General features: G+C 38.9%; 2 protein-coding genes across 4 annotated transcripts in view; one reads left to right on the top strand and one right to left on the bottom strand.

The window, feature by feature from the left end:
• LOC138322984 (echinoderm microtubule-associated protein-like 2) overlaps positions 1-26532 on the bottom strand; it is a 107949-nt gene that overhangs the window by 38311 nt on the left and 43106 nt on the right. The gene's annotated exons all lie outside the window — the stretch shown is intronic.
• On the top strand, positions 7621-23487 carry LOC138308218 (leucine-rich repeat-containing protein 40-like). The gene is made up of 9 exons (XM_069249192.1): positions 7621-7865; positions 10592-10773; positions 11690-11763; positions 18425-18554; positions 19030-19153; positions 20555-20697; positions 21503-21675; positions 22689-22779; positions 23479-23487. The coding sequence occupies exons 1-9, from the start codon at positions 7715-7717 to the stop codon at positions 23485-23487; spliced, it is 1077 nt and encodes a 358-aa protein (XP_069105293.1). The 5' UTR covers positions 7621-7714.

Here is a 26532-nt window from a genome sequence, read left to right as displayed (position 1 = left end):
ACTCAACAGCCCATTGTTACCGTATAGATAGTGATAGACCCGAAAATGGCCAATTTTCAAAGTCCTTGCAAATCTGCGACTATCTGAATTCCATACTCTGGTCATACTGACCTATAGAATTCTGTAACAAATTCTTTTCAAATAGCGATACCAGACAATTCACTTTAATAAACAATTAAAACACATTAAAAAATTTTTTTAATAACATTTCGTACTGAAAGTACATATACTCGTCTTCAAATACATGAGTTACTACCAGGCATAAGACGACGGTTTCCCAAGATGATCGTAAGTCAGTCTCTCTGTTTGTTTCCGATCTCTTGTTGGCGGTTATGACGGATCGGTCTCCTCACCAGACGATTCTCTAGCGGATGACCAGGATTCTCCTCCTTCTGACGTGTCACTACTCGGGACCTGAATCTCGCCACCTCGCTCTACCTCGGAAACTGCTGCTTGGTCCTCTTCTACCGACGGTTCAATTTCAGGACTCTGGACATCTTGAGGTACCTCTGTGTCAGTCCTACTATTTCCTGACATGGCCTCTGGAACAAATTCTGGAGCTGATGGGTTCAACGCCCTGTTCTTGTTGGCTCTGGACCTGAGAAGTGGGACTTCTAACAAGCTGTCCTCCTCACTTGAACCTGTTTCTTGCTCCCTGGCGCTGCTTTGCGTTCCAGCAGTTTTGGCCCTCCGTGTCCTTTCTCTACGGGTCTTTAGTACCTTCATAGGTTTCCCTTCAAACGGCAAGAAATCGCACTGGAGTAGTAGATTACGGTGAAGTACGCGTAACCTGTCGGATTCGTCCTCGGCTTGAACCTCGTAGACCGGCGAATCATCAGACATTCGGCGCTTGACAACATGAAACTTGCGTTCCCAGAATGACCTCAACTTTCCAGGTCCCCCTCGTTCGGACATGTTCCTAACAAGGACACGGTCACCAGGCTTGAGCACCGTACTCTTAAGTCCACGGTCGTAGTACTCCTTGGACTTTTTCGATGACTTTGTGATTTTCTTCTGGGCCAAGTCGTAAGCCTCATGCAGACCTTCGACCCAGTCCTTCACGTTCTTTGGTGTTCCTTCTGGTTGTAAACCAAATATCACATCCACAGGTAGTCTTGGTGACCGTCCATAGAGGAGGTAGAAGGGAGCGTAGCCAGTCGACTCGTGTTCCGTACAGTTATATGCATGTACAATCCGGTTCAAATGGGCCTTCCAGTCAGCCTTCTGATCAGGGGACAAAGTCCTCAACATACCCAAGATAGTCCTGTTCATCCGTTCGCATTGACCATTTCCTGACGGATGATACGGCGTAGTCCTAGAGTGTGCGATACCACTGTATCTCTGCAAGTTGCGAAACAAGTCATTCTCGAACTCTCGACCTTGATCATGATGGATCCTTGCTGGAAACCCAAATCTTGGAATGAAGTCATTAAATATCTTGTCGGCGGCAGTCTTCCCGGATTTATTCCGAGTGGGGTAAGCCTGGACAAATCGGGTGTAGTGGTCTACAATCACCAAGATATATTCATATCCCCCTTTGGATCGTTCCAGGTGCATGTAGTCGATTGAAATCAACTCGAATGGGCAACTGGTCTGGATCGGTTTAAGTTCCGCTCTCCGAGTGACGTTAGGTCTTCTGTCCTTCAAACATCCACATTTATTTCGAACAAAATGACCGACGTCTCGAACCATCCTGGGCCAGAAGAACCTCTCCCTTGCCAGTGCCGTTACTCGACCAGCACCAAGGTGTCCCATTTTTTCATGTAAACGACTTTTCTCAGACTCTCGGGTAAACAGACCTGTGCCACTTGTCGCCCATCAGGTAATTTGCAGGAACGGGTCACCAGACCTTCGTCAATACTGTAACGATCCCAATCACGCAGCCAGAGTTTCACATCCACATTCATCTGTTGCTGCTGTTTCCGACCTGGTCTCTCTCCAGTGATCAGTAGTTGTTTGAACCGGCCAAGAGCCACGTCTGTCTCTTGGGCTTGCACCAACTCTTTCCTTGTATATTGTAACATATCGTCTCCAACCAGAGCGTCGTCCACCCTTTCCGGTTCTACCCTCGTCAAGACTGATGAAATACTCGTCTCCCAGCCATACGGTACGGCATTGCTGTTTATCACACCTGGGCTAATGCCTTGAGTTCCTCAACTCCGGAAGTGCTGGTACATCGCTTCGCATACTCCTCCATGTTAATTGGAAGCCTTGACAGAGCATCTGCCGCGGTATTACTGATTCCAGGTTTATAGAAGATCTTGAACTGGTAATCAGCTAATTCAGCCACCCATCGCTGTCGGGTTGCATCAAGCTTCGCGGTTGTTAGGGCATAGGTGAGAGGATTATTGTCTGTATAAACCTCGAAATGGGGTGCGTAGTACAGGAAGTCGTGGAACCTCTCGGTGACCGCCCAACGTAATGCTAAAAATTCCAGCTTGCTCGAATGATAGTTCTTCTCAGCAGGAGTGAGAGTACGCGACCCATAGGCAACCACAGCTAACTTACCACTTGCCTGAACCTGATACAGAACCGCCCCCAAACCTTCCAACGATGCATCACAATGAATGACAAACGGTTTCTCATAATCGGGAAACGCCATGACCGGTGCCTTCCCCAGACAATCAATCAGATCCTCTAAGGCGCACTGATGTTCACCAGTCCAGGTAATTTCTTGCTTAGAGGACTTCTGACCGCCCTTTCGAGGAGGCTTCTTGGGTCGCTTTTTCTTCGTTGGCCTCTCTCCTTCATCAGCTGTATCCCTCAACAAATCGTAGAGTGGTTTTGCACGTCGACTAAAATCAGAGATGTACTTCCGGTAATAACCGAGTAATCCTAGCATCTTCCTCAGCTCACCAATGTTCGTCGGTCTTTTCTCTTTTAACCCGCTGACAGCTAGGATATCCGTTTCGTCAACTCGACATCCTTCAGCAGACACGACCTGTCCCAGGAATCTAACTTCGCGCTGAAACATCATACATTTTTCAGGTTTCAGCTTTATACCCTTTTCTCGAAGGCGTTGAAGGACCTGACGAACGTCCTTGATGTGCTGGTCCAAATCCCTACTGAAAACTAACACGTCATCCAAATATGGGATGCATATTTCATCTCGAAGGTCCGACAACGTCTCCTCCATGAATTCTTGGAACGCCCCTGGTGCTCCTGTCAATCCAAATGGAATCCTCAACCATTCATAAAGTCCCCAGGGACTGATAAAAGCGGTGTAGGGGATCGACGATTCTTCCATGAACCCTTGGTGGTAAGCCTTACCCTGGTCCAAAGTTGAAAACCACATGTTCTTACCTAGACTACTTAAGGTGTCTTGTATCCGTGGAATTGGCTTTCGACTAGGTACAGTCTTCTGGTTAATGGCTCGGTAATCCACGCACAGACGCAAACTCATGTCTTTCTTCCGAACGCAGACCAGAGCACTGGAGTACGGTGATGATGACTTCCTGACCCAACCCTTGTTTACAAGATCGATGATATAATCTTTAACCTCTCTGAACAGTGGTGGTGGGATGGCTCGATATGGCTGTTGCACTGGAATCCCATCAGTCATCTCGATCTTCATCCTCAATGATGGTGCACAACCCACATCATTTCCATCTCGAGAGAATGCTTCACTTTCCTCCCTCAGCATCTGTTGAATACGACTTTGCTGTTCTAGATCCAACCTCTCCCTGTCTAATACCACAGCAGGATCCCAAATTGTTGAGGCGACTGGAACGTCACGTGGTTCATCTGATAAGTTCATCACACTTGGGCCTGTGCCTTCACCAGATCTGCCATCCTTTGGGACATCCTCTTGATCAGGAACTCTGAGGCAAATAACCGACTTGACCGAAGTAACAATGCCTAATGGCGTGCCAGAGTGTAGAGTAATGTCACGACTACTTGTGTTACAAACGGGAATCTGAACACTCGACACTGTACCTTCCCCAAGCTCCACCAACATCTCTGATACTTCTAAACCATCTGGTAGCACCAACGAACTATCAGGCTGAATAACACTGCCCTACCCCCAGCAACCTTGTGCGAACGTACCTGGCTTCGGATCATTTTCACTGTTCCCTGTGGGATGATAACTTTGTGACCACTTACCTTTGCACGGCAGCAGCTGTTATTGTTCCGCTGGATGACTGATAGCACCTCCTTACCTATCTTGGCATCTTTGAAGAGTGTCGCCGCAGTGTCGTACTTGGAAAACTGAGAAATAACATTATACCCCAGAATTGGATGGTCAAACCTACACTTACTGACCAGAAACGGAACACAGACTTCTGACTCAGCATCGATACTAACATTGACCTCTACCCAACCCTCGTATGGGACCTCATTTCCACTAGCAGACGTAATATTTAACTCCCGTTCAAATAACTCGGAGATACCCTTGATGCGCTTACCCGACATGTTTTTTGTGAACCATTCAAGACCAATTATACTGACTTGTGCACCCGTATCCCATAATGCGTCAACAGCGACATCATCAAATTTAACAGAAACAATACATTTTTCCCCCACAAGTTTAGATAATTTCTCCCGGTCTCTCACACTAAGTTCATACACAGTACCGGTACTTTGCACAACATCCTGGTTCACATTCTGTCTAGGGGTGTCATCATCACAGGTCAACGGCCCCCTTCCCCGTTTGACCCCTGTCCGTTTCCCGGCTATTGTTGTTGCGGGCAGTCTCTCTGTTTATGTTCATCGCTGCCACATTTAAAGCAATGTCTACAAAAGCGAATATTTTGCTCGGTACACGCCTTGCAGTGGCCGCGCCATCGTCGGGGTTGATATCTTTCGGGTCCACTAGTGCCGTCCGTACGCGCATCAGATGACGACAGCTTCTGGACCAACTCGTTTATTTCAACACGCATGGCCGATAGTTCGTTTCTGACTTCACCATCAAGCTGGTTCACCTTGCGCGAACTCGAGTTTGCACCCAGTTTCTGTCGTCGCTCCTCGTGTTGACGCGCCACTGTTTGAACTCCTTCTATCAACTCCTCGTCAGAACCGTTCCGCGACAACAGTAATTGGATCTCTGTCTTTAGGCAGTCATCCCGCAGACCGGTTGCAACTGAATGACGAAACTGGTTTTCGACGAGAGATGGATCGTACGCAACCTTTTCCGATTTTGAACAGAATAATATTTTCTGTCTTAGTGTTAAAGCTCGATACACAAAGTCCTGAAGCGTTTCCTTCGCTCCCTGTGTGATATTACAGAGTTCTTGATAAAACTCAGCAGCTGTCCTTTCATTATAGAATGATCGTATCACTGTCATGAGGCTTTTTAGGCTGAGACTGTCGCGTCCTTCCAAGTATCCTCGCAATTTACACCCGTTCTGTATCGAGCGGATGACGCTATTGACAATTTCGGCCTCCGAGTATCCCTTTGACTCAGCCTCGTCGATTTGCCGCACGAGGTTGAGGAAACTGATAGTGTTCGTACTTTGTGACTCCCCGACCTGACCTTGGATTTTTAAATCCTTCCGGGCATACATTGGTTTTGATTTTACAAGGTCACTGCAATCTTGCTCATCAGGATTATTTGTTTCTTTTGACTCTTCGGTGAGTTCTTCATTCTGTTCTTGTTTCACCATGCATGTGGGTTTTGGCTCTTCATACAAATCGGCCACGATCGCCAATAGTGCTGTCGTTCCCCCACCGGACTCCTGTTTCTCAGTCTCCAACCAATCCCGTATGTCGTTGATTAATTTCATCTTCGTCTTGTTTTCCTTGTCCTCCGATGGCGCCCCAAGATGGTCGATGAGTGCACGCAGGGCTACCAAACTGGCACCAAACAACAACTGCCAGACCACGACCTCCAGCTCCTCACCCCTCAGGCTCAATGGCGACTTCATTACTCCGACTAATATCCCGGACGAGCCCCCAAATATTACGGTTGAGTTTTGTCGGAGAGACGGACACACCTGAAACACGGAGACGAAAACTTGTGTGACTTAACTCGTTTATTTCGGGTTCAGGAATCCCTACAATTCCATAACAATAAAACAGTTAAACAATAGTACATAGTTGACAAATACAAGTACATGGCTCGTTACTGTCTAGAGTACATTGACATCGTGAAATACGGTTACATTTATTTCTATTTTGTAAACTGTCAAAGATCAAACGACTTGGCAATGCATAACTTTTCAGAAGTTCAAAAAGTGGAAACAATTCTGATGTATTGATTATTCTAAAATAATTACAATTTGACTAAGTTGAAATAGCATAGCTTGACTGGACTAAAATATTGCAACAATGTTGAAGTAAAATCATGAATTGACTAGACTAGAGAAATTGCAACATGACAACACACCACTGGGTGCACATCAAATGACTAGATTGTACAATAATGACTAGTTTTGTTCCAATTAAAATTAATTTGGTACATTTGAATATTTAGGACTTTACAAAATAATAATAATAATAAAATCTTTTATTTAACCAGGTTTAATGAGCGATAGCAAATTTATAAAAATTCAAATGAAATCAAAGGAATAATTTATGATCGAGGAAATTATTTATACAATATTAATTTAAGAAAAATAAAGTTTGTTATATCAATTTAGAATGAAGCAAAATAACTATGAAACACAGGTTTTAACTCATTGCCTTATTTTCCCCATCATTCATTAATATGCCAACAATCCACATTTTATAACATCTGACAATGACATTATGAATTTATAATAATATTCACAATTTGTAACAACATGATAAACACAAATATTTTCCTGAGTATTAGCATTTCTCCCCGTTTGTGATTTCGTAATTCGATCACATTAAAATACACATTGGTCTTATTTTCTGATGGTCCACGGGAGGCAACTCGTGATTTGCGAGACTCGCGTTGTTGACGACCGAGCAAAGGAAAAGTTTTAATCGAGCGAAATCTCAAGTTACAGAATCAGTAATCCGGAAATATAAACATAAAATACTAATATCAACAATAATCTTGTCTTACATTACAACTTATAACAATTTTTGGCACCGTACAATTACAAAACGATATCATCACTTTACCCACGCTACACTGGACAATGGCGGGATGCTGGACAAAGCCCCGCTGGACCACGCGGTTTAGAATATTAACAATAAACACTAATATATGGTCTGACAACTTCCAAAACCTCTTCCATTTCCTAGAACGACATATTATCAATACTGGGGACCAATATAACTGACCGATGTTTCGATTACAATACTAAAACTTACCTGAAACACGGAGACGAAAACTTGTGTGACTTAACTCGTTTATTTCGGGTTCAGGAATGAGGTCAGCATCCGGGTACTGTCTTACCTCCCCTTGGTTACTGCACTAAGTTCCAGGGTCGCACACCACCATTTTCGATACGTGTATTTTAAAAAAAAATGGTACCCCCCAAATAAACAATATTTTACCTCGTCACACATCAATACAAAGTTTAAACATTATATCATGGTTTGATGTGACCAGTTTTTCCAATTGATGTTATTCAATATGTTAAAAACACATAGAACATACTGCAGTACAACAGTGACGAATATATGTCCCATGACTGTAATTCTTGGTACGAGACCGGGGACGGCGTACACGAAATCACCTCCATTAAAGCGCCCGAGTGAGAACGATGAGTGATCGAGGCATCCGACTCAAACACTTCGTTACCTCGTAATCTAGCTACTGTAATGTTTAAACATAGGGTTTAATTAAACTTACTTTGACATGGCATCAAGAGGACGGCGTGGAAGACCGCAATTAAACCCTGGGTTCGGAAAACCTGATACGAAAGATGGAACTACTGTCCATCCAACAATCCTAAAGCAAGCGAGAAAAAGTGGTCAATTGAATCTGTCTGGTCGTAGTTTCACTTCAGGTAATTTCACTCATCTATATCGTTGTAAGTGAATATTGTAATGTTGTACATGTATGTGGAGATGCATTGATGTTGCTCTCCAGAATTAATTAAACTGACTTTCAGTTGTCCCCCATGCTATATGTATGTGTACACTACTTGTCACTAGGCCTAGCGTCAAAGCGTATGTCCATATTTCGCCGGGGTCCAAATTTCGCCATTTTTGATTTTCATGATAACAAGTGATAAATTGGTAACCATGACATTAGATCAGCAGAAGTGTCTTTGAAAGGGCGACAATTTTCTATGGGACGGGGTATCAAAGACATTCCGTGCATTCCATTTGCAGATTCTTACCAGTTGTTCTAAAGTTATACGGCACTACCAAATGGAACGCGTTTGGATTTTTCCATGAGGGCGGCACCCATATTGAAGATACGCTTTGAATATAAAAGCCAAGTATTTTAGGTGTTAACAATAAAATGGATATAAAAGTAAAACATAAATAGTTTTGGGATACATTGAATAAAATGGATATAAAAGTAAAACATAAATAGTTTCGGGATACATTGAAATAAATAATATAGGTAGCTTTATCGAATATAAATAATATCTGTCTTATTTTCAACAAAGAAATCATAATAATTCCGATCACAAATGAAAAATCTGAGGTCCGCCATCATGGATCCAAGTGGTACGCTTCTGAAAACGAACTACATGTACTTGAACCGGTACAGTTCTGCTGATACGACACGTTCCATTTGAGATACAACGGATTGGTATCGATACCACTGGTACAAATCTGCAAATAGAATGCACGGAATGACATGATATAAAAAGTTGTTTACTCTTTCCATACCATTGTCGTATACAGACGACATAAAAACGTGACACCTCATGCCTGTTGCCATATATACACAACAGGAAAATATGACGTCTCATCCCTGATGTCGTATACACACAACAAGATACTTGGTGTTACCTGATTTATGATAAGCTGTGTCCAGCAGACGACACACAAGTTATCAGAATTATCAGAATGCTACTAAAAAACAACTTAGTCACTTTATAACAAACATTTTGATAGGAGGAAAGTACACATTTTCTGTCATGTGACCCAGATTGCTTGTATTTCCTGTGAAGTGTCATCACCAATGTAAACAACATGACAGCAATCGCATTGCCTTGTAGCAGTGGATCTGACGACGAGGAAAAGGCTGGGAACTCTAACAAAGAAAACCCCTTTCCATGAATCGTATCTTGAATTGTTAGAGATGGACTCTGACATCCTAATGTATTTACTTCAAGCATGTGCTCACCTGTCTACATACCTCTTCAGTGTAAACATAATATACTGGTCAATTACGTCTGAAGAGTGTGATTATCAAAACATCACAAGTAAAGTTCTTCTCCAGTCCAGATCTATTCATTGCATTACTAGAGAATGATTTATATGCCTGTGGTACCTGTAGAGTCAACCAAAAGGGTTTTCCTTCTGGCTTCAGTAAAAGAGAATCGAAAGAAAGGATGATTTTCTTATCTTCAGTCAATTAATTAAATTTGTCTTGAATTATACAGGTCTCATTTCAAAATATACTTAGTAAATTAGAGTTGTCTCTTCTTTGTTAGTTATTAGTTAGTAAAAGATTGAGGTTTTACATTTTCAACATTTTTATTACAACAATTGATATAAATCTTCAACTTCTGAAATAAGAAATTCAGCCCTACATGAAAATGATAAGTACAGCTATTAAAATCGCTTTTCGTCTGTGGTCCGCCCTCCGTCTGTCCTGCAGTCCTTTAACATTTCTTGTTACTGCTATTTTTCAAAAAGGGCTGAAGGGATCTTTTTCAAATTTCCCTAAGACCCTAGTTGCGCTTGTTGTATCTTGGTAATGATCGGTCAACAAGATGCCCGCCAGGCAGTCATCTTGGATTTTGATAGTTAAAGTTTGTTACCGCTATTTCTCAGAAAGTACTGAAGGAATCTCTCATAAATTTCATATGTAGGTTCCCCTAGGTCCTTAGTTGTGAAAAATGCATTTTGGGAATAATTGATCAACAAGATGGCCACCAGGCAGCCATATTGGATTTTAATAGAGTTTGTTAAAGCTTTTTCTCAGAAATGACTGAAAGGATCTGTCTAAAATTTCATGTGTAGGTTCCCCTATAGCCCTAGTTGTGTATCTTGCATTTTGGGACTGATCCGTCGAAAAGATTGCCGACAGGTCGCCATCTTGGATTTCGATAGTTGAAGTTTGTTACTGCTTATTATTTCTCAGAAAGTACTGAAGTAGTCTGTCTAAAATTTTATATGTAGTATGTTTGAAGAAGTTTGTAAAGCAGAGAAAAGATCTCTCTTTCCATTGTCAGACATAGATCATTCTTTGGTGGGTGCTAGGATCCCTCTGGGGATCTCTTGTGATTGTAGGAATTTGTTTCTGCTATTTCTTTGAAAGTGTTAAAAGAGATCTTTCTGAAATTTCAAACAATAACTATTAAATTTACAAGTGTTTCTGCTCAGGAACTTAATGTGAGCAAACATTATGTGAAGTTTCCCTATGTGTGTTCAAAATTTTAAAGGGAGAGGTAAAATGGAAAGAAAACTGGAGACAATATCCCTAGCTCCTTCCATTGTCAGACAAAGATAATTTGTTGGTGGGTTAAGTACTTTGATCCATGAATCCATGGTAATTAAAAGTTGGATATCGGCCCAATTATTGATATTTGATGTTTCTGTCCAATAGTTCCTGATTCGGTATGGAACCTCTACACAGATGTCCCAGAGGAAAGTAAAGATGTTTCTCTGGACAATTCAGAAGACAGATGGTGGGACTCGGCTGAGTTAACCAAACTCATTCTAGCTTCAAACTGGCTTGTAACCTTGTCTGAAAACTTAGCTAATTTTGGTGCTTTGACGGTCCTGGATGTGAGTATCATTGCACATTATTTTGTTTAGTTTTTCATTTTTGCCATCTTGATAAAGAGAGACCTTCATTTAGTTTTTCATCATTGCCATATTGATAAAGAGAGACCTTCACTAAAAATTTATTTGTGCTGATATTATACAATTTTTGACTTATTTTCAGGTGGATATGGTAAGTCATCAACCAGTAAGTCATATAACCCAAAGCCACAGGCCAAATATAGGGTTGTATCATTTTCGAGGGTTGATAACTCATCATGTCCACCTGAAAATAGGTCATAAATAAACTGTTTTATTGTATGACATAAAACAGAAATTTACAGCCCTTCAAAAGAGACAGAAGAATATTTTAACAGATATTTATAATGTTTTTTCCCAACGTTTGCAGATGAAGTGGGGGGGGGGAGGGGTTGTTGTTGTTATACTTTATACTGTGTACTTTTTTTTTTTTTTTTTTTTTTAAATTTTGATGCCCATGGTCACTAGGTTACTATACACAGGTCCAGGGTAGGATGTGCATGCAGGTTTAGTCAAAATTTTAGGTGCCATGGTAACCAGGTCACTATACACAGGTTTCACATTTTTTCTGGACACTCCACCTAAACTGCTGAATCTATTTCAATGAAACTTGACAGAATTGTTTGGTATGAGGTAGTACATTATAATACATGATAATGCATTTTATGATATAAATTATTCACTTCATGATATTTAGGAAGCCATCAGCTTACAGTTCTAGTTGACACAGGTTACTGGACTTGTGTGAGGTATCTGGACTCCATCCATTTACCTCATATGTTTTTCGCCACTGATTTCGGGGTTGTTATTGGATTGGATGAATACTTCTGAGAAATGTATCGGCCAATCAAAACATGGCAAAAACACCATTCATATAATAATTCTTTGTGTGTATTCACAGCTCCATGATAATCGTTTAGAATCCCTTCCTAAGGCTATTGGAGGCTTGAAATATCTACAGAAACTAGACGTTAGGTAAGAAATGAGATCACTGTACGCTTTAAAATAACATTTATGTGTAGAAGACATCAACAAAATGTAAAAAAAATAAACTGGGCAAAACTAAACAGATATTGAACCTCCGACCACTGAACAAAACTAAGCAGACATTGAACCTCTTACCACTGACCAAATGTAAACAGACATTGGACCACTGACCAAATGTAAACAGATATTGGATCATTGACCACTGGTCAAAACTTTACAGACTTTGGACCACTGACCACTGACCAAATGTATAAAGACACTGGACCTCTGACCACTGACCAAATGTAAAAAGACACTGGACCATTGACCACTGACCAAATGTAAACAGATATTGGACCATTGACCACTGGTCAAAACCTAACAGACTTTGGACCACTGACCACTGACCAAATGTATAAAGACACTGGACCTCTGACCACTGACCAAATGTAAACAGACATTGGACCTCTGACCACAGAACAAATGTAAACAGATATTGGACCTCTGACCACTGACCAAATGTAAACAGATATTGGACCACTGACCACTGACCAAATGTAAACAGACATTGGACCCCTGACCACTGACCAAATGTAAACAGATATTGGACCACTGACCACTGACCAAATGTAAACAGACACTGGACCACTGACCACTGACCAAATGTAAACAGATATTGGACCTCTGACCACTGACCAAATGTAAACAGATATTGGACCACTGACCACTGACCAAATGTAAACAGATATTGGACCTCTGACCACTGAGCAAAACTAAGCAGACATTGGACCTCTGACCACTGAACAAATGTAAACAGATATTGGACAACTGACCACTGACCAAATGTAAACAGACATTGGACCCCTGACCACTGACCAAATGTAAAAAGACACTGGACCACTGACCAGTGACCAAATGTAAACAAACATTGGACATCTGACCACTGACCAAATGTCTAAAGACACTGGACCTCTGACCACTGACCAAATGTAAACAGACACTGGACCTCTGACCACTGACCAAATGTAAACAGACATTGGACCACTGACCACTGACCAAATGTAAAACAGCCATTGGACCTCTGACCACTGTCAAAACATTAATAGACATTGGACCTCTGACCACTGGTCAAAACTAAACATATATTGGACCCCTGACCGCTGGACAAAACTAAGCAGACATTGGACTTCTGACCACTGACCAAATGTAAAGACATTGAACCTCTGACCACTGACCAAATGTAAACAGACATTTGACCACTAACCACTGACCAAATGTAAACAGACATTGGACCTCCTCTGACAACTGACCAAAAGTAAACAGACATTGAACCCCTGACCACTGACCAAATGTAAACAGACATTGGACCACTGACCACTGACCAAATGTAAACAGATATTGGATCATTGACCAAATGTAAAAAGATATTGGATCATTGACCACTGGTCAAAACTTTACAGGCTTTGGACCTCTGATCACTGACCAAATATAAAACAAACATTGGACCTCTGACCACTGATGAAATGTAAATAGACATTGGACCTCTGACCACTGAATAAATGTAAACAGACATTGGACCTCTGACCACTGACCTAATGTAAAAAGACACTGGAACTCTGACCACTGACTAAATGTAAACAGACATTGGACCTCTGACCACTGACCAAATGTAAACAGACATTGGACCACTGACCACTGACCAAATGTAAACAGACACTGGAACTCTGACCACTGACCAAATGTAAACAGACACTGGAACTCTGACCACTGACTAAATGTAAAAAGACACTGGACCTCTGACCACTGACCAAATGTAAACAGACATTGGACCTCTAACCACTGACCAAATGTAAACAGACATTGGACCTCTGACCACTGATGAAATGTAAGCAAACATTGGACCTCTGACCACTGACCAAATGTAAACAGACACTGGAACTCTGACCACTGACAAAACATTAATAGACATTGGACCTCTGACCACTGACTAAATGTAAACAGACACTGGACCACTGACCACTGACCAAATGTAAACAGACATTTGACCTCTAACCACTGACCAAATGTTAACAGACATTGGACCTCTGACCACTGACTAAATGTAAACAGACACTGGAACTCTGACCACTGACAAAACATTAATAGACATTAGACCTCTGACCACTGACAAAACATTAATAGACATTGGACCTCTGACCACTGACTAAATGTAAACAGACATTGGACCTCTGACCACTGACAAAACATTAATAGACACTGGACCTCTGACCACTGACTAAATGTAAACAGACACTGGACCACTGACCACTGACCAAATGTAAACAGACATTGGACCACTGACCAAATGTAAACAGACATTGGACCACTGACCACTGACCAAATGTAAACAGACACTGGAACTCTGACCACTGACTAAATGTAAAAAGACACTGGATCTCTGACCACTGACCAAATGTAAACAGACATTAGACCTCTAACCACTGACCAAATGTAAACAGACATTGGACCTCTGACCACTGATGAAATGTAAGCAAACATTGGACCTCTGACCACTGACCAAATGTAAACAGACACTGGACCTCTGACCACTGACTAAATGTAAACAGACACTGGAACTCTGACCACTGACCAAATGTAAAAAGACACTGGACCTCTGACCACTGACGAAATGTAAACAGACATTGGTCCTCTAACCACTGACCAAATGTAAACAGACATTGGACCTCTGACCACTGACCAAATGTAAACAGACATTGGACCTCTGACCACAGAACAAATGTAAACAGATATTGGACCTCTGACCACTGACCAAATGTAAACAGATATTGGACCACTGACCACTGACCAAATGTAAACAGACACTGGACCACTGACCACTGACCAAATGTAAACAGATATTGGACCTCTGACCACTGACCAAATGTAAACAGATATTGGACCACTGACCACTGACCAAATGTAAACAGATATTGGACCTCTGACCACTGAGCAAAACTAAGCAGACATTGGACCTCTGACCACTGAACAAATGTAAACAGATATTGGACAACTGACCACTGACCAAATGTAAACAGACACTGGACCACTGACCACTGACCAAATGTAAACAGACATTGGACCTCTAACCACTGACCAAAAGTAAACAGACATTGTACCACTGACCACTGGCCAAATGTAAACAGACACTGGACCTCTGACCACTGACCAAATGTAAACAGACATTGGACCTCTAACCACTGACCAAAAGTAAACAGACATTGTACCACTGACCACTGACCAAATGTAAACAGACACTGGACCTCTGACCACTGTCAAAACATTAATAGACATTGGACCTCTGACCACTGGTCAAAACTAAACATATATTGGACCCCTGACCGCTGGACAAAACTAAGCAGACATTGGACTTCTGACCACTGACCAAATGTAAAGACATTGAACCTCTGACCACTGACCAAATGTAAACAGACATTTGACCACTAACCACTGACCAAATGTAAACAGACATTGGACCTCCTCTGACAACTGACCAAAAGTAAACAGACATTGAACCCCTGACCACTGACCAAATGTAAACAGACATTGGACCACTGACCACTGACCAAATGTAAACAGATATTGGATCATTGACCAAATGTAAAAAGATATTGGATCATTGACCACTGGTCAAAACTTTACAGGCTTTGGACCTCTGATCACTGACCAAATATAAACAAACATTGGACCTCTGACCACTGAAGAAATGTAAATAGACATTGGACCTCTGACCACTGAATAAATGTAAACAGACATTGGACCTCTGACCACTGACCTAATGTAAAAAGACACTGGAACTCTGACCACTGACTAAATGTAAACAGACATTGGACCTCTGACCACTGACCAAATGTAAACAGACATTGGACCTCTGACCACTGACCTAATGTAAAAAGACACTGGAACTCTGACCACTGACTAAATGTAAACAGACATTGGACCTCTGACCACTGACCAAATGTAAACAGACATTGGACCACTGACCACTGACCAAATGTAAACAGACACTGGAACTCTGACCACTGACCAAATGTAAACAGACACTGGAACTCTGACCACTGACTAAATGTAAAAAGACACTGGACCTCTGACCACTGACCAAATGTAAACAGACATTGGACCTCTAACCACTGACCAAATGTAAACAGACATTGGACCTCTGACTACTGATGAAATGTAAGCAAACATTGGACCTCTGACCACTGACCAAATGTAAACAGACACTGGAACTCTGACCACTGACAAAACATTAATAGACATTGGACCTCTGACCACTGACTAAATGTAAACAGACACTGGACCACTGACCACTGACCAAATGTAAACAGACATTGGACCTCTAACCACTGACCAAATGTAAACAGACATTGGACCTCTGACCACTGACTAAATGTAAACAGACACTGGAACTCTGACCACTGACAAAACATTAATAGACATTGGACCTCTGACCACTGACTAAATGTAAACAGACATTGGACCTCTGACCACTGACAAAACATTAATAGACACTGGACCTCTGACCACTGACTAAATGTAAACAGACACTGGACCACTGACCACTGACCAAATGTAAACAGACATTGGACCACTGACCAAATGTAAACAGACATTGGACCACTGACCACTGACCAAATGTAAACAGACACTGGAACTCTGACCACTGACTAAATGTAAAAAGACACTGGACCTCTGACCACTGACCAAATGTAAACAGACATTAGACCTCTAACCACTGACCAAATGTAAACAGACATTGGACCTCTGACCACTGATGAAATGTAAGCAAACATTGGACCTCTGACCACTGACCAAATGTAAACAGACACTGGACCTCTGACCACTGACTAAATGTAAACAGACACTGGAACTCTGACCACTGACCAAATGTAAAAAGACACTGGACCTCTGACCACTGACGAAATGTAAACAGACATTGGTCCTCTAACCACTGACCAAATGTAAACAGACATTGGACCTCTGACCACTGATGAAATGTAAGCAAACATTGGACCTCTGACCACTGACCAAATGTAAACAGACACTGGAACTCTGACCACTGACAAAACATTAATAGACATTGGACCTCTGACCACTGACTAAATGTAAACAGACACTGGACCACTGACCACTGACCAAATGTAAACAGACATTGGACCTCTAACCACTGACCAAATGTAAACAGACATTGGACCTCTGACCACTGATGAAATGTAAGCAAACATTGGACCTCTGACCACTGACCAAATGTAAACAGACACTGGAACTCTGACCACTGACAAAACATTAATAGACATTGGACCTCTGACCACTGACTAAATGTAAACAGACACTGGACCACTGACCACTGACTAAATGTAAACAGACACTGGACCACTGACCACTGACCAAATGTAAACAGACATTGGACCTCTAACCACTGACCAAAAGTAAACAGACATTGTACCACTGACCACTGGCCAAATGTAAACAGACACTGGACCTCTGACCACTGACCAAATGTAAACAGACATTGGACCTCTAACCACTGACCAAAAGTAAACAGACATTGTACCACTGACCACTGACCAAATGTAAACAGACACTGGACCTCTGACCACTGACCAAATGTAAACAGACATTGGACCTCTGACCATTGACCGAATGTAAACAAACATTGAACCCCTGACCACTGACTAAATGTAAACAGACATTGGACCACTGACCAAATATAAATAGATATTGGATCATTGACCACTGATCAGAACTTAACAGACTTTGGACCTCTGACCACTGACAAAACATTAATGGACATTGGACCTCTGACCACTGACCAATTGTAAACAGACATTGGACCTCTGACCACTGATGAAATGTAAACAGACATTGGACCTCTGACCACTGAATAAATGTAAACAGACATTGGACCACTGACCTCTGACCAAATGAAAATAGACATTCGACCTCTGATTTGGGATTTGTCCTGTTGTAGTTTCAAACAAAATAAGGGGCATCTGTTTGGGGTTTATCATTCTACATATTGTTTTTGTTGTTTTTTAGGTCACCTTGCCATAGGTCATGGTGACCTATTGTGATACTCTTTTGTCTGTCGTCGTCCGTCGTGTGTCGTGCGTTGTGCGTCATCCATTAACATTTCCTTGTGAACGTGATAACTTGAGTAAATATGAATTGAGCTTAATGAAACTTTGTATGTAGACTAACATTGGAAAGATCTCAGACGAGTTTGAGAATCAGCGTGATTCGACTGTAATTTAAGGAGTTATTGCCCTTTGCACTAATAATTATTATTAGATCGTATGAACAAGATAACTACAGTAAATATAAACCAAGCTTAATGAAACTTTGTATGTAGACTAACATTGGAAAGATATTGCATAAGTTAGAAAAATGACCTGATTAAAATTGTTACTTCTGGAGTTATTGCCCTTTGCAATAATAATTATTGAACCTTGTGAACACGGTAATGTGAGTAAATATGCACGAAGCTTAATGAAAATTTGTATGTAGACCTATTAGATGTATGTTTCTATTTCGTGAACAAAAGGCATCAGTTGGCTATTAAATTACGTAACAAATTTGTATCAAATATCAGGTGACCGTTAAGGCCCATAGGCCTCTTGTTTCTTTTGTGTAGCCGAAACAAACTGTATGAGTTACCAGAATGTGTAACAGAAGCAGTGTCTTTAAGAACTCTTCTACTAGCCCATAATCAAATATCAAGGATAGAGGAGCGCATTGGCAACCTCAGCAACCTAGAACATCTGGTAGGTACAAGTTCATGGTTATGACATAGTGATGTCTATCATTCTATCTGTGATATCTGTATAACAAACTATGCTTATAACACAATGATTTTGTTGGTCTTTGGAAGTTTTTTGTAACCTTGTTTTACTGTGAAATAATTCTTATTTTTTAATGTAATACCTTATGAAAAGTTCATGAATACTTTCTTTCTTGATGAGGAGTTTTCAAACCATTCCATAGCAAGTAGTATTCGTGATTGGCTTATAGATTAGCAAAATTTAATTGTCAATATATTTAGATTCATTTGGATATACCACTTAACATGAAGTAAAAGTATTGATCCTAGTTGAGAAGTTGGAAAAAAAGAAATTGGTTGTAAACCAGTGGAAAATTGTAGCGTTTATATTGTAAATTGGCTTGGTTCATTTTTTGTTGTGAATGGTTTCGTTTGTGAACCAAAAGTATGTAGTGATATACCATATCGTTGATTTGAAGGATACCTCTGACAACCAGTTGCTGTCCCTTCCCAGAAGGATTGGCCATTTGTCAAGACTCAGCAAGTTAAATGCATCAAACAACAAAATACAGAGACTGCCACCTGAAGTTGGTTCAATGTTTGGTAGGAAATATTTGTCACACTAATAGATATTGTTTTATATGTAAAACAATTGTATACAAACTTTGATGTCATGGCTCTTAATCACTTTAAATTGACTTTACTCACAGCTTTCAGTCATTTGACCTACATTTTAATTCTCTGATGTTACAGAACTTCAATATTTACTTGGACCATGCTTGTCACATTATTGTCTAATGTAACAGTGTCTTTGGTACTTTACACTTTACTCTCTAATGTTACAGAACTATCTACTTGGACCATACTCATCACCATCCTCGGTCTCAAGTGTCACACTTACTCACTCCTGTGACCAATTTGCTGCTGTATCATGAATTATTCATTCTCAAATCCTCTTAATTTGATTGGTTATGCAACAGTGTGACAGATCCAATCAAATTATGTGTTTCAAAATATAGAAGATGATTTACATCCTAGATATTTTGTTATAAATACTTGTCTTAGCTTCAACATAAGTTTAAATGTGTAGAAACGTTATACCTTTTAGCCCTCCATCATCAGATGGTAGGCTATTCAAATCGCCTTTCGTAAGTCAGGTCCATCTTCCGTCTGTCCATCTGTCCCTCCATCTGTCTGTCCATCTTTCAACAATTCTTGTTACCGTTATTTCTCAGAAAGTACTTATGGGATCTGTCTCAAATTTCATATGTAGGTTCCATTTGGAATCTACTTGTGTAAATTGCATTTTGACATTGATTATTGAACAGGATGGCTGCCAGACAGTCAATTTAGATTTTAATAGTTGAAGTTTTTTACTGCTTTTAATTTCATTTTAATTTTAATTTCTGTCTTTAAATTTCATATGTAGGTTCCTCTAAGGCCCTAGTTGTGCATATTACATTTTGGGGTTGATCACTGTTCAATATGGCCGACTGGTCGCCATCTTGGATTTTGATAGTCAAAGTTTGGAACGCAGAGAAAAAGATCCCTCTTTCAATAGTCAGATCATTCATTTGTGGGTGCCAAGACCCCTCTGGGATCTCTTGTTTAATTGTGTTCATCATTTATATATACAGGTTTGTTAATTATACATGTTCGATACAATAAACTTGTTACAAGACTGATATCATATACACAAGGGTATCAATAACTTGTACACGCTTGTTGATTGGTTGGCAATTTCATGTATATCGATTTGAACCACAGCTCATGCAGCCTATGGTCCCAGGGATAGTGATGTACACCTGGCACCAAGGATGGATGTTTAAATGCCTTCACTACTTTGATCTTACATTTTAATTCTTTGACATATCAGCTTAATATTATCGTACTCGACCCAATGGGCCCATGTCCTGATAAATGCCCCTCCTCCATTTTGAGGCCTCAAATTGCCCAAGCATACTTTGATATCTTTGTGTATCATTTTTATTTTTAATATTACAGGTCTGAGGTATTTTGACCTTACCCACAATGATCTAGGAGAGTTACCAAATGAACTTGGACAACTGCTATATCTAGAACAGCTGTATGTCCGCCACAACCACTTGGCAGACATACCTTTACTCAGTCAGTGTAGCAAACTTAAGGTAAAATATCATTATTAAGTAATCTTAGCAGAAATTATATATACTAGGAAAGTATTCCAAACCAAGACTTTATAGATATTATTACTGTACAATCATTATATTTCGTGGGGGTTTAATTTATCATGGATTTCGTTTTTTTGCCCAGAATTTACAAATTCAAGTTCCCATGAAAACTTATCTTTTTAATGAATGCCTACAGGTGTCAGGTAACTTTATATGTTCATACCACTGGGTTAGGCTAGCACTACCTCACTGCAGAAAGTTTATTTCAGGGAGTAGATAAAAAGGGTGTGTTCCCGCTACGCCTACATTCTATGACAATAGGTAAACAGATCAAAGAAATTGTAATTACAGTTGTTTAATGTTTTATACAAGTTGTACCTACCTGGAATTTACTAAGCGTACATATAAAATTATAGTAGTTTACCAGCAATTGTTAGTGTAATATTATATTATAATTTTATCAATATAACATGTACATTATAGAATCGGTATCGTGATGGAATGTCATATTATAAAATTTTATTTATCATGGTTACTATACTTAAACCATAACGTTATGGTACAAAAGAGTAATTGATTGAGAGTCTTATGGCATTACCGCTTGTTCATGAGTGATCACATGTACAGGTGACAGTAATTGTCAACTGTCATTTCCGCTCTTATGTGTAATTATACGAATTGAATTGCCAAAAAAATTGAAAAATTTCATAATCCATGAACATTGATCCCAAAGAAAATCAATGATTTCAAAGTATTTAAAACTTTGTCTCTAAATAAAGAACAACTTCTGCTATATGTACAGGAGCTCCATCTTGGGAACAACCGCATCCAACGAATTACAACTGAGCACTTGGAATGTCTTAAGTCAGTTACGGTGTTGGATCTACGTGATAACCAACTAGCTTTCCTACCCGATTCCATCAGCCTCCTAGAGGGACTAGAGAGACTGGATCTGTCCAATAATGACCTCCCTGGGTAGGTAAAGTACAGAGATAGAAATGTATATATCACAAACTCGATCAACGTCCTAGTGGGACTAGAGAGACTGGAACTGTCCAATAATGACCTCCCTGGGTAGTTATATAAAACAGAGATAGAATTGTATATTGGTCATTCTACAGAAATTGCTATATTTCTTGTTCGCTGTGGTCCATGTAGAGAGGGACCAGCTAGAGCAATGCAATTTGATGTTAATAACAGCAGATCATAGTCTTATGCAATTGTAAATCAATTATACATATGTGATTTTTGTTGGATTTTTTTTTTTTTTTTATTTTACAACAATTTTAAAGTGAATAGTCGGGCAAAGAAAACCAGTCTAAATGCGTTCATTGGCCTCCCAAAAGTTCTCACATATTAATACGACGGCCAAGTTCTGCTTACGTTTCCCAGTTCTGACCATTAAAGTAAAGGAAAGTTGAAAGCATTGAAAGCGAGGCTGCGTGTAAATGTAACCACAGACATAGTCAGCCGGGAGGACATTTTAGGATTCCTATAATTTAATTAATTTCTTCGTACGCAGACAGATTTTGACGAGAGGTTTTATTTTTGTATTTCATAAGAAATTATACTGGATACATTCACACCATTTTTACCGACTTTAGCCATCCTTGCCCGACTGTTCACTTTAACACCTAAAAATTACCAATTTCTAGTGTCCATGTAACTATATAACTTTTTAAAGCTTAAAAAAAGTTTTTCCAGTAAGATGATCTGCAAATATGTAACACATTTGAATAAAATGAAGTAGGGTTTTAAATATAATTTGACAAGTATTTTTCTACACATATCTTTTTAGGTCATCTGACCCAAAGGGGCTACTGTGTTCTGTGTTAGTATATCTATAATAATTCACTTCATTTGATGTATGCCTGGCCATTTTGCAGAAAAAAATTATATATCATCTTAAAAGATTAGATTTTATGCTTTTGAATTGTTTAAATTACATATGTAGTTTCAGAATAGACTGTTACTAATGTATTTTGCAGGCTGCCTTTCACCCTTGGATTAATTGTGTCTCTGAAATCTATTGTACTTGATGGAAACCCTATGAAGTCCATCCGACGAGACATCATTATGGTAAGAGGGTTGAATCTTCAGACTTTACCACCTTGTTTAATACCAGGTATACATGTTTGTGGTATTTCTCTACACAAGACTATATGAACACAATGACTTAGTATTGAGCAAACTTCATGAAACATTTGTTTCATACAAATAATGTATGCCCAATGGCCTCTTGTTATAATCTGGCTACTGTTAGTGAATGTTGTTTTATATGTAATTGTGTACAATATTAAACTGGCTATGGCAGTGATTGTTGTATGAGAATCACACAATTATAACAGGGTTCTTTTTCACTAGTCACTGATTCTTGGTCACTCAGATGTTTGAATTATTTGTGCATTGTCTTTTCAAACACGAAAGCGTCTTACAAACCTTTTCAACAAAATAATTTATTTCAACTTGAAGTTTTTTCCACCACCATGTGCAGACAGAGCTTGAGGTACTTAAAACATGCTTATTAGTGTTTTTTCATGAAATGAACATAAAAAGTCTAATAGAAAATCCTGATAAAATATTCGCATGCTTCATTTTTTTGTGTTTTCAAAACATTTCTAAACTAAAAACAAATTTTGCTCGTATTTCAAAATTCCAAAATCAGAAGAACAATAAATCGAATTAAAATGGCCTAAGTAAGTTTTATCTGGGCCCAGTTTCATGAACATTCCTTAAATTTAAGGAATTCCTTAAGGCTGCATGATCCGTATCTTTCAGGGTCTGTAAAACAGAAAATGACAGGATATGGTGTAATAGCCCTAAAAAGTTATGAACTTTCCCCAAATTACAAGTCTAGAAAGTTAAGAGGTCCAAAGATATAAATATACAAAATTTTATTTTAGACTTACGCGGTCCGACAGAAAGTCAAAAGTTAACGCCTCCAAAGCTCAGAAATGCTACTTTGCGCATGTCCGGAAATAAAAGTTGTTTACCGCAGTGGAGCGAGCTTTGCAGTGAAAGCTCGCCGGCTTAGAATCAACTGCTGATTCGAAGTGAATAAGGAAATTATTTAAACAAAAAAAATGTTCTGAATTGCTGAGAATATTATATGGAAACGAATTCGAGCTATGACAACAACTATGATTTGTGAATGATCTACCAAAACCTCTCTTCGTCTCTATAAGGTGAGTGGGGCCCCGAAGAGGTAACAGTTATATTCTGTAAGTGTTTGGTCGCTTTTTGGAATTGATCACCATTAGTAAAATTAGAGATTTGAAAATCACGGAATAGTGTTGGATAAAATTGGGAACAATATACACAGATTTAATATTGGATTACAAACAGAAGCATGTTATATAGAGTCCATATGTATACGCTGTTTTCCTTTATAATGATGATGCCATTCTTCCAGTGTTATAAAGTACGAGATACATGTAGCTACTCGTTAGACTGGACTTTACAGGTTTCATGAGTGTAGATATTTTGACCAGATATATAATTGTGTATTGATGTTCATCAGTGTGTTTATATTTAATTGTTACTGTTTGCTATGCCTATTACTGTTATTAATGATAAGCAGATTTTCAAACTTAATTCATCAGTGTTCGTAGTGTATCAGATTGTAGTTTTGTTCTAGACTTAAAGTCACTTAGGTCACGTACGGTTTATCTATCTGCTGGGTCTTTCAATTATATTAGACAATTCACAACAAAATAAGTACATACGTGGTGTAAATTAAGAATAGTAATTGACTTTTTAAAATATGTATTTATATATTATGTCCAATATATTAAGGGCTACATAAATTCTGGCACTAATTAGTACCATTATTCTTCACATGAAAATGCCTAGACCTCTGTAATTCAAGAAAATGACGCTAACTTAGTATCTAGTGAGGTTTGATTTTGATAAACGTGTTCAAAAAATGTGTAATTGTTATAAGTTTGTGTGTTTGACAGAAAACAATTGGAACTAGTTTGATTTACATGTAGGGTTACACTGAAAAGAATATGTACATGCATGTATACAGTATTTATCTATGTACATAACTGACATTTACTCCACATTTTCTTGTATAGAATAATTTGGGACCTTCAACCAGATGACAGAAGTGCAAGATGTGATGGCAGCTCGCCCAAAAATCAAAGGGAAATAAACAACTACATGTATCTCTGAGTTCAAAACTGACAGTAAAAAATAAAGTGCTGTTTGTTATGTACCCATTTATGAACCAGAAAGAAATTATTTTCAAGAAGGAAGGACAGAACAAACCAAGCATATTTTTTTACTATTATCACCAGGATATTTTCAAATTATTCATTTCTTCTTTCACACAAATGAAAAAACGGAATAATAATGATTATTGCATGTTTACACACACATAGTGTGTATAACTTTTGAATAATTTATATGGGGACAAGGATGATGTACTTCTATAATTTATGAACAAATAAACCAATTAAAATAATTATGTCATTCGTCTGAGTTGTTTAGTTATGTAGTGTCATTTCAGAAATGTTCAAATACAGAATATAAATAGCAAACAAGACTGGAGCTAGATCAAAGGTTATTTGGGTCAAAAGTCAGTGTCAAATACAAATTCTCTTCATACATGAAAATGCCTAGACCCTGTAATTCAAGAATATGACTAACTTACTTATGTAGTATGACTGTAGTACTAGTGAGGTTTGATTTTGATAAACTTGTGTTCAAAAATGTGTAATTGTTATAAATTTGTGTTTGAATGACAGAAAACAATTGGAACTAGTTTGTTTTACATGTAGGCTTACACTGAAAGATTATGTACATGCATGTGTATACAGTATTTTCTATGTACAAAACTGACATTTACTCTCCATTTTTTCTTTATAGGAATGTATGGGACCTTCAACCAGATGACAGAAGCTCTTAAGCAACTTCAATAATGTGATGGGCACACTAAAGGAATTAGGGTTGCTTGAAAAAAAAGATAAACTAAAAGGGAAAAACAACTAATAAAGTAGATTTCCACCAGATATAAACACTGACAGTAAAAAATAAATTTTAAGTCTGTTTGTAATGTACCCATGCTATGAACCAGAAAGAAATTATTTTCAAGAAGGCTAGGACAGAACAAACCTAGCATATTCTTTACTATTTATCACCAGGATATTTTGCCCAAAATATTTTATTTCATTCTTCACACAAATGAAAAAAGGAATAATAATGTGCATTATTGCATGTTTACATACCTAGTATGTATAACTTTTGAATAATTTATATGGGACAAGGATGTAATTCCAATTTATGAACAATAAACCAATTAAAATAATATATGTCATTTGTCTGAGTTGTTTTTAATTATGGGAGCTGTTTCATTTTAGAAATGTTCAAATACAGAAAATAAATAGCAAACAAGACTGGAGCTAGATCAAAGGTTATTTGGGTCAAAAAGTCAGTGTCAAATCTCAAGATTTTGGCTCTATAGATATACATATAATAAGAATAAAAAAAAATCCATATATCTGTAGAGACAATAGCCTGTGATGCATGTTGTTAAATTGCATTATTCAGTATTGACTATTTTAAGTTGCAAAGTTTTGATTGAATTAGAAAGGAATAGATTGACAATAACTTTAATTAGTCAAGGTCAATCAAGGTCTACATGTATAAGCTCTTAGCAACTTCACTTAGTGTTTAGAGCAAGATCACACTAAAGGAATTAGGATTGCTTGAATATATAAAAATAAACTTACAAAATACAACTAATAAAGTTAGATTTTCCACCAGGTTAGACTATATACATACTAAAAAAATGAATTTTACTACAATTACTCTGATGACATGAGAATC

Source organism: Argopecten irradians, chromosome 1 (genome assembly GCF_041381155.1).
Source record: "Argopecten irradians isolate NY chromosome 1, Ai_NY, whole genome shotgun sequence".
Classification (NCBI taxonomy): Eukaryota; Metazoa; Mollusca; class Bivalvia; order Pectinida; family Pectinidae; genus Argopecten; species Argopecten irradians.
Note: the sequence above shows the minus strand (reverse complement) of the source record. Positions and strands in the feature narration are given on the sequence as shown.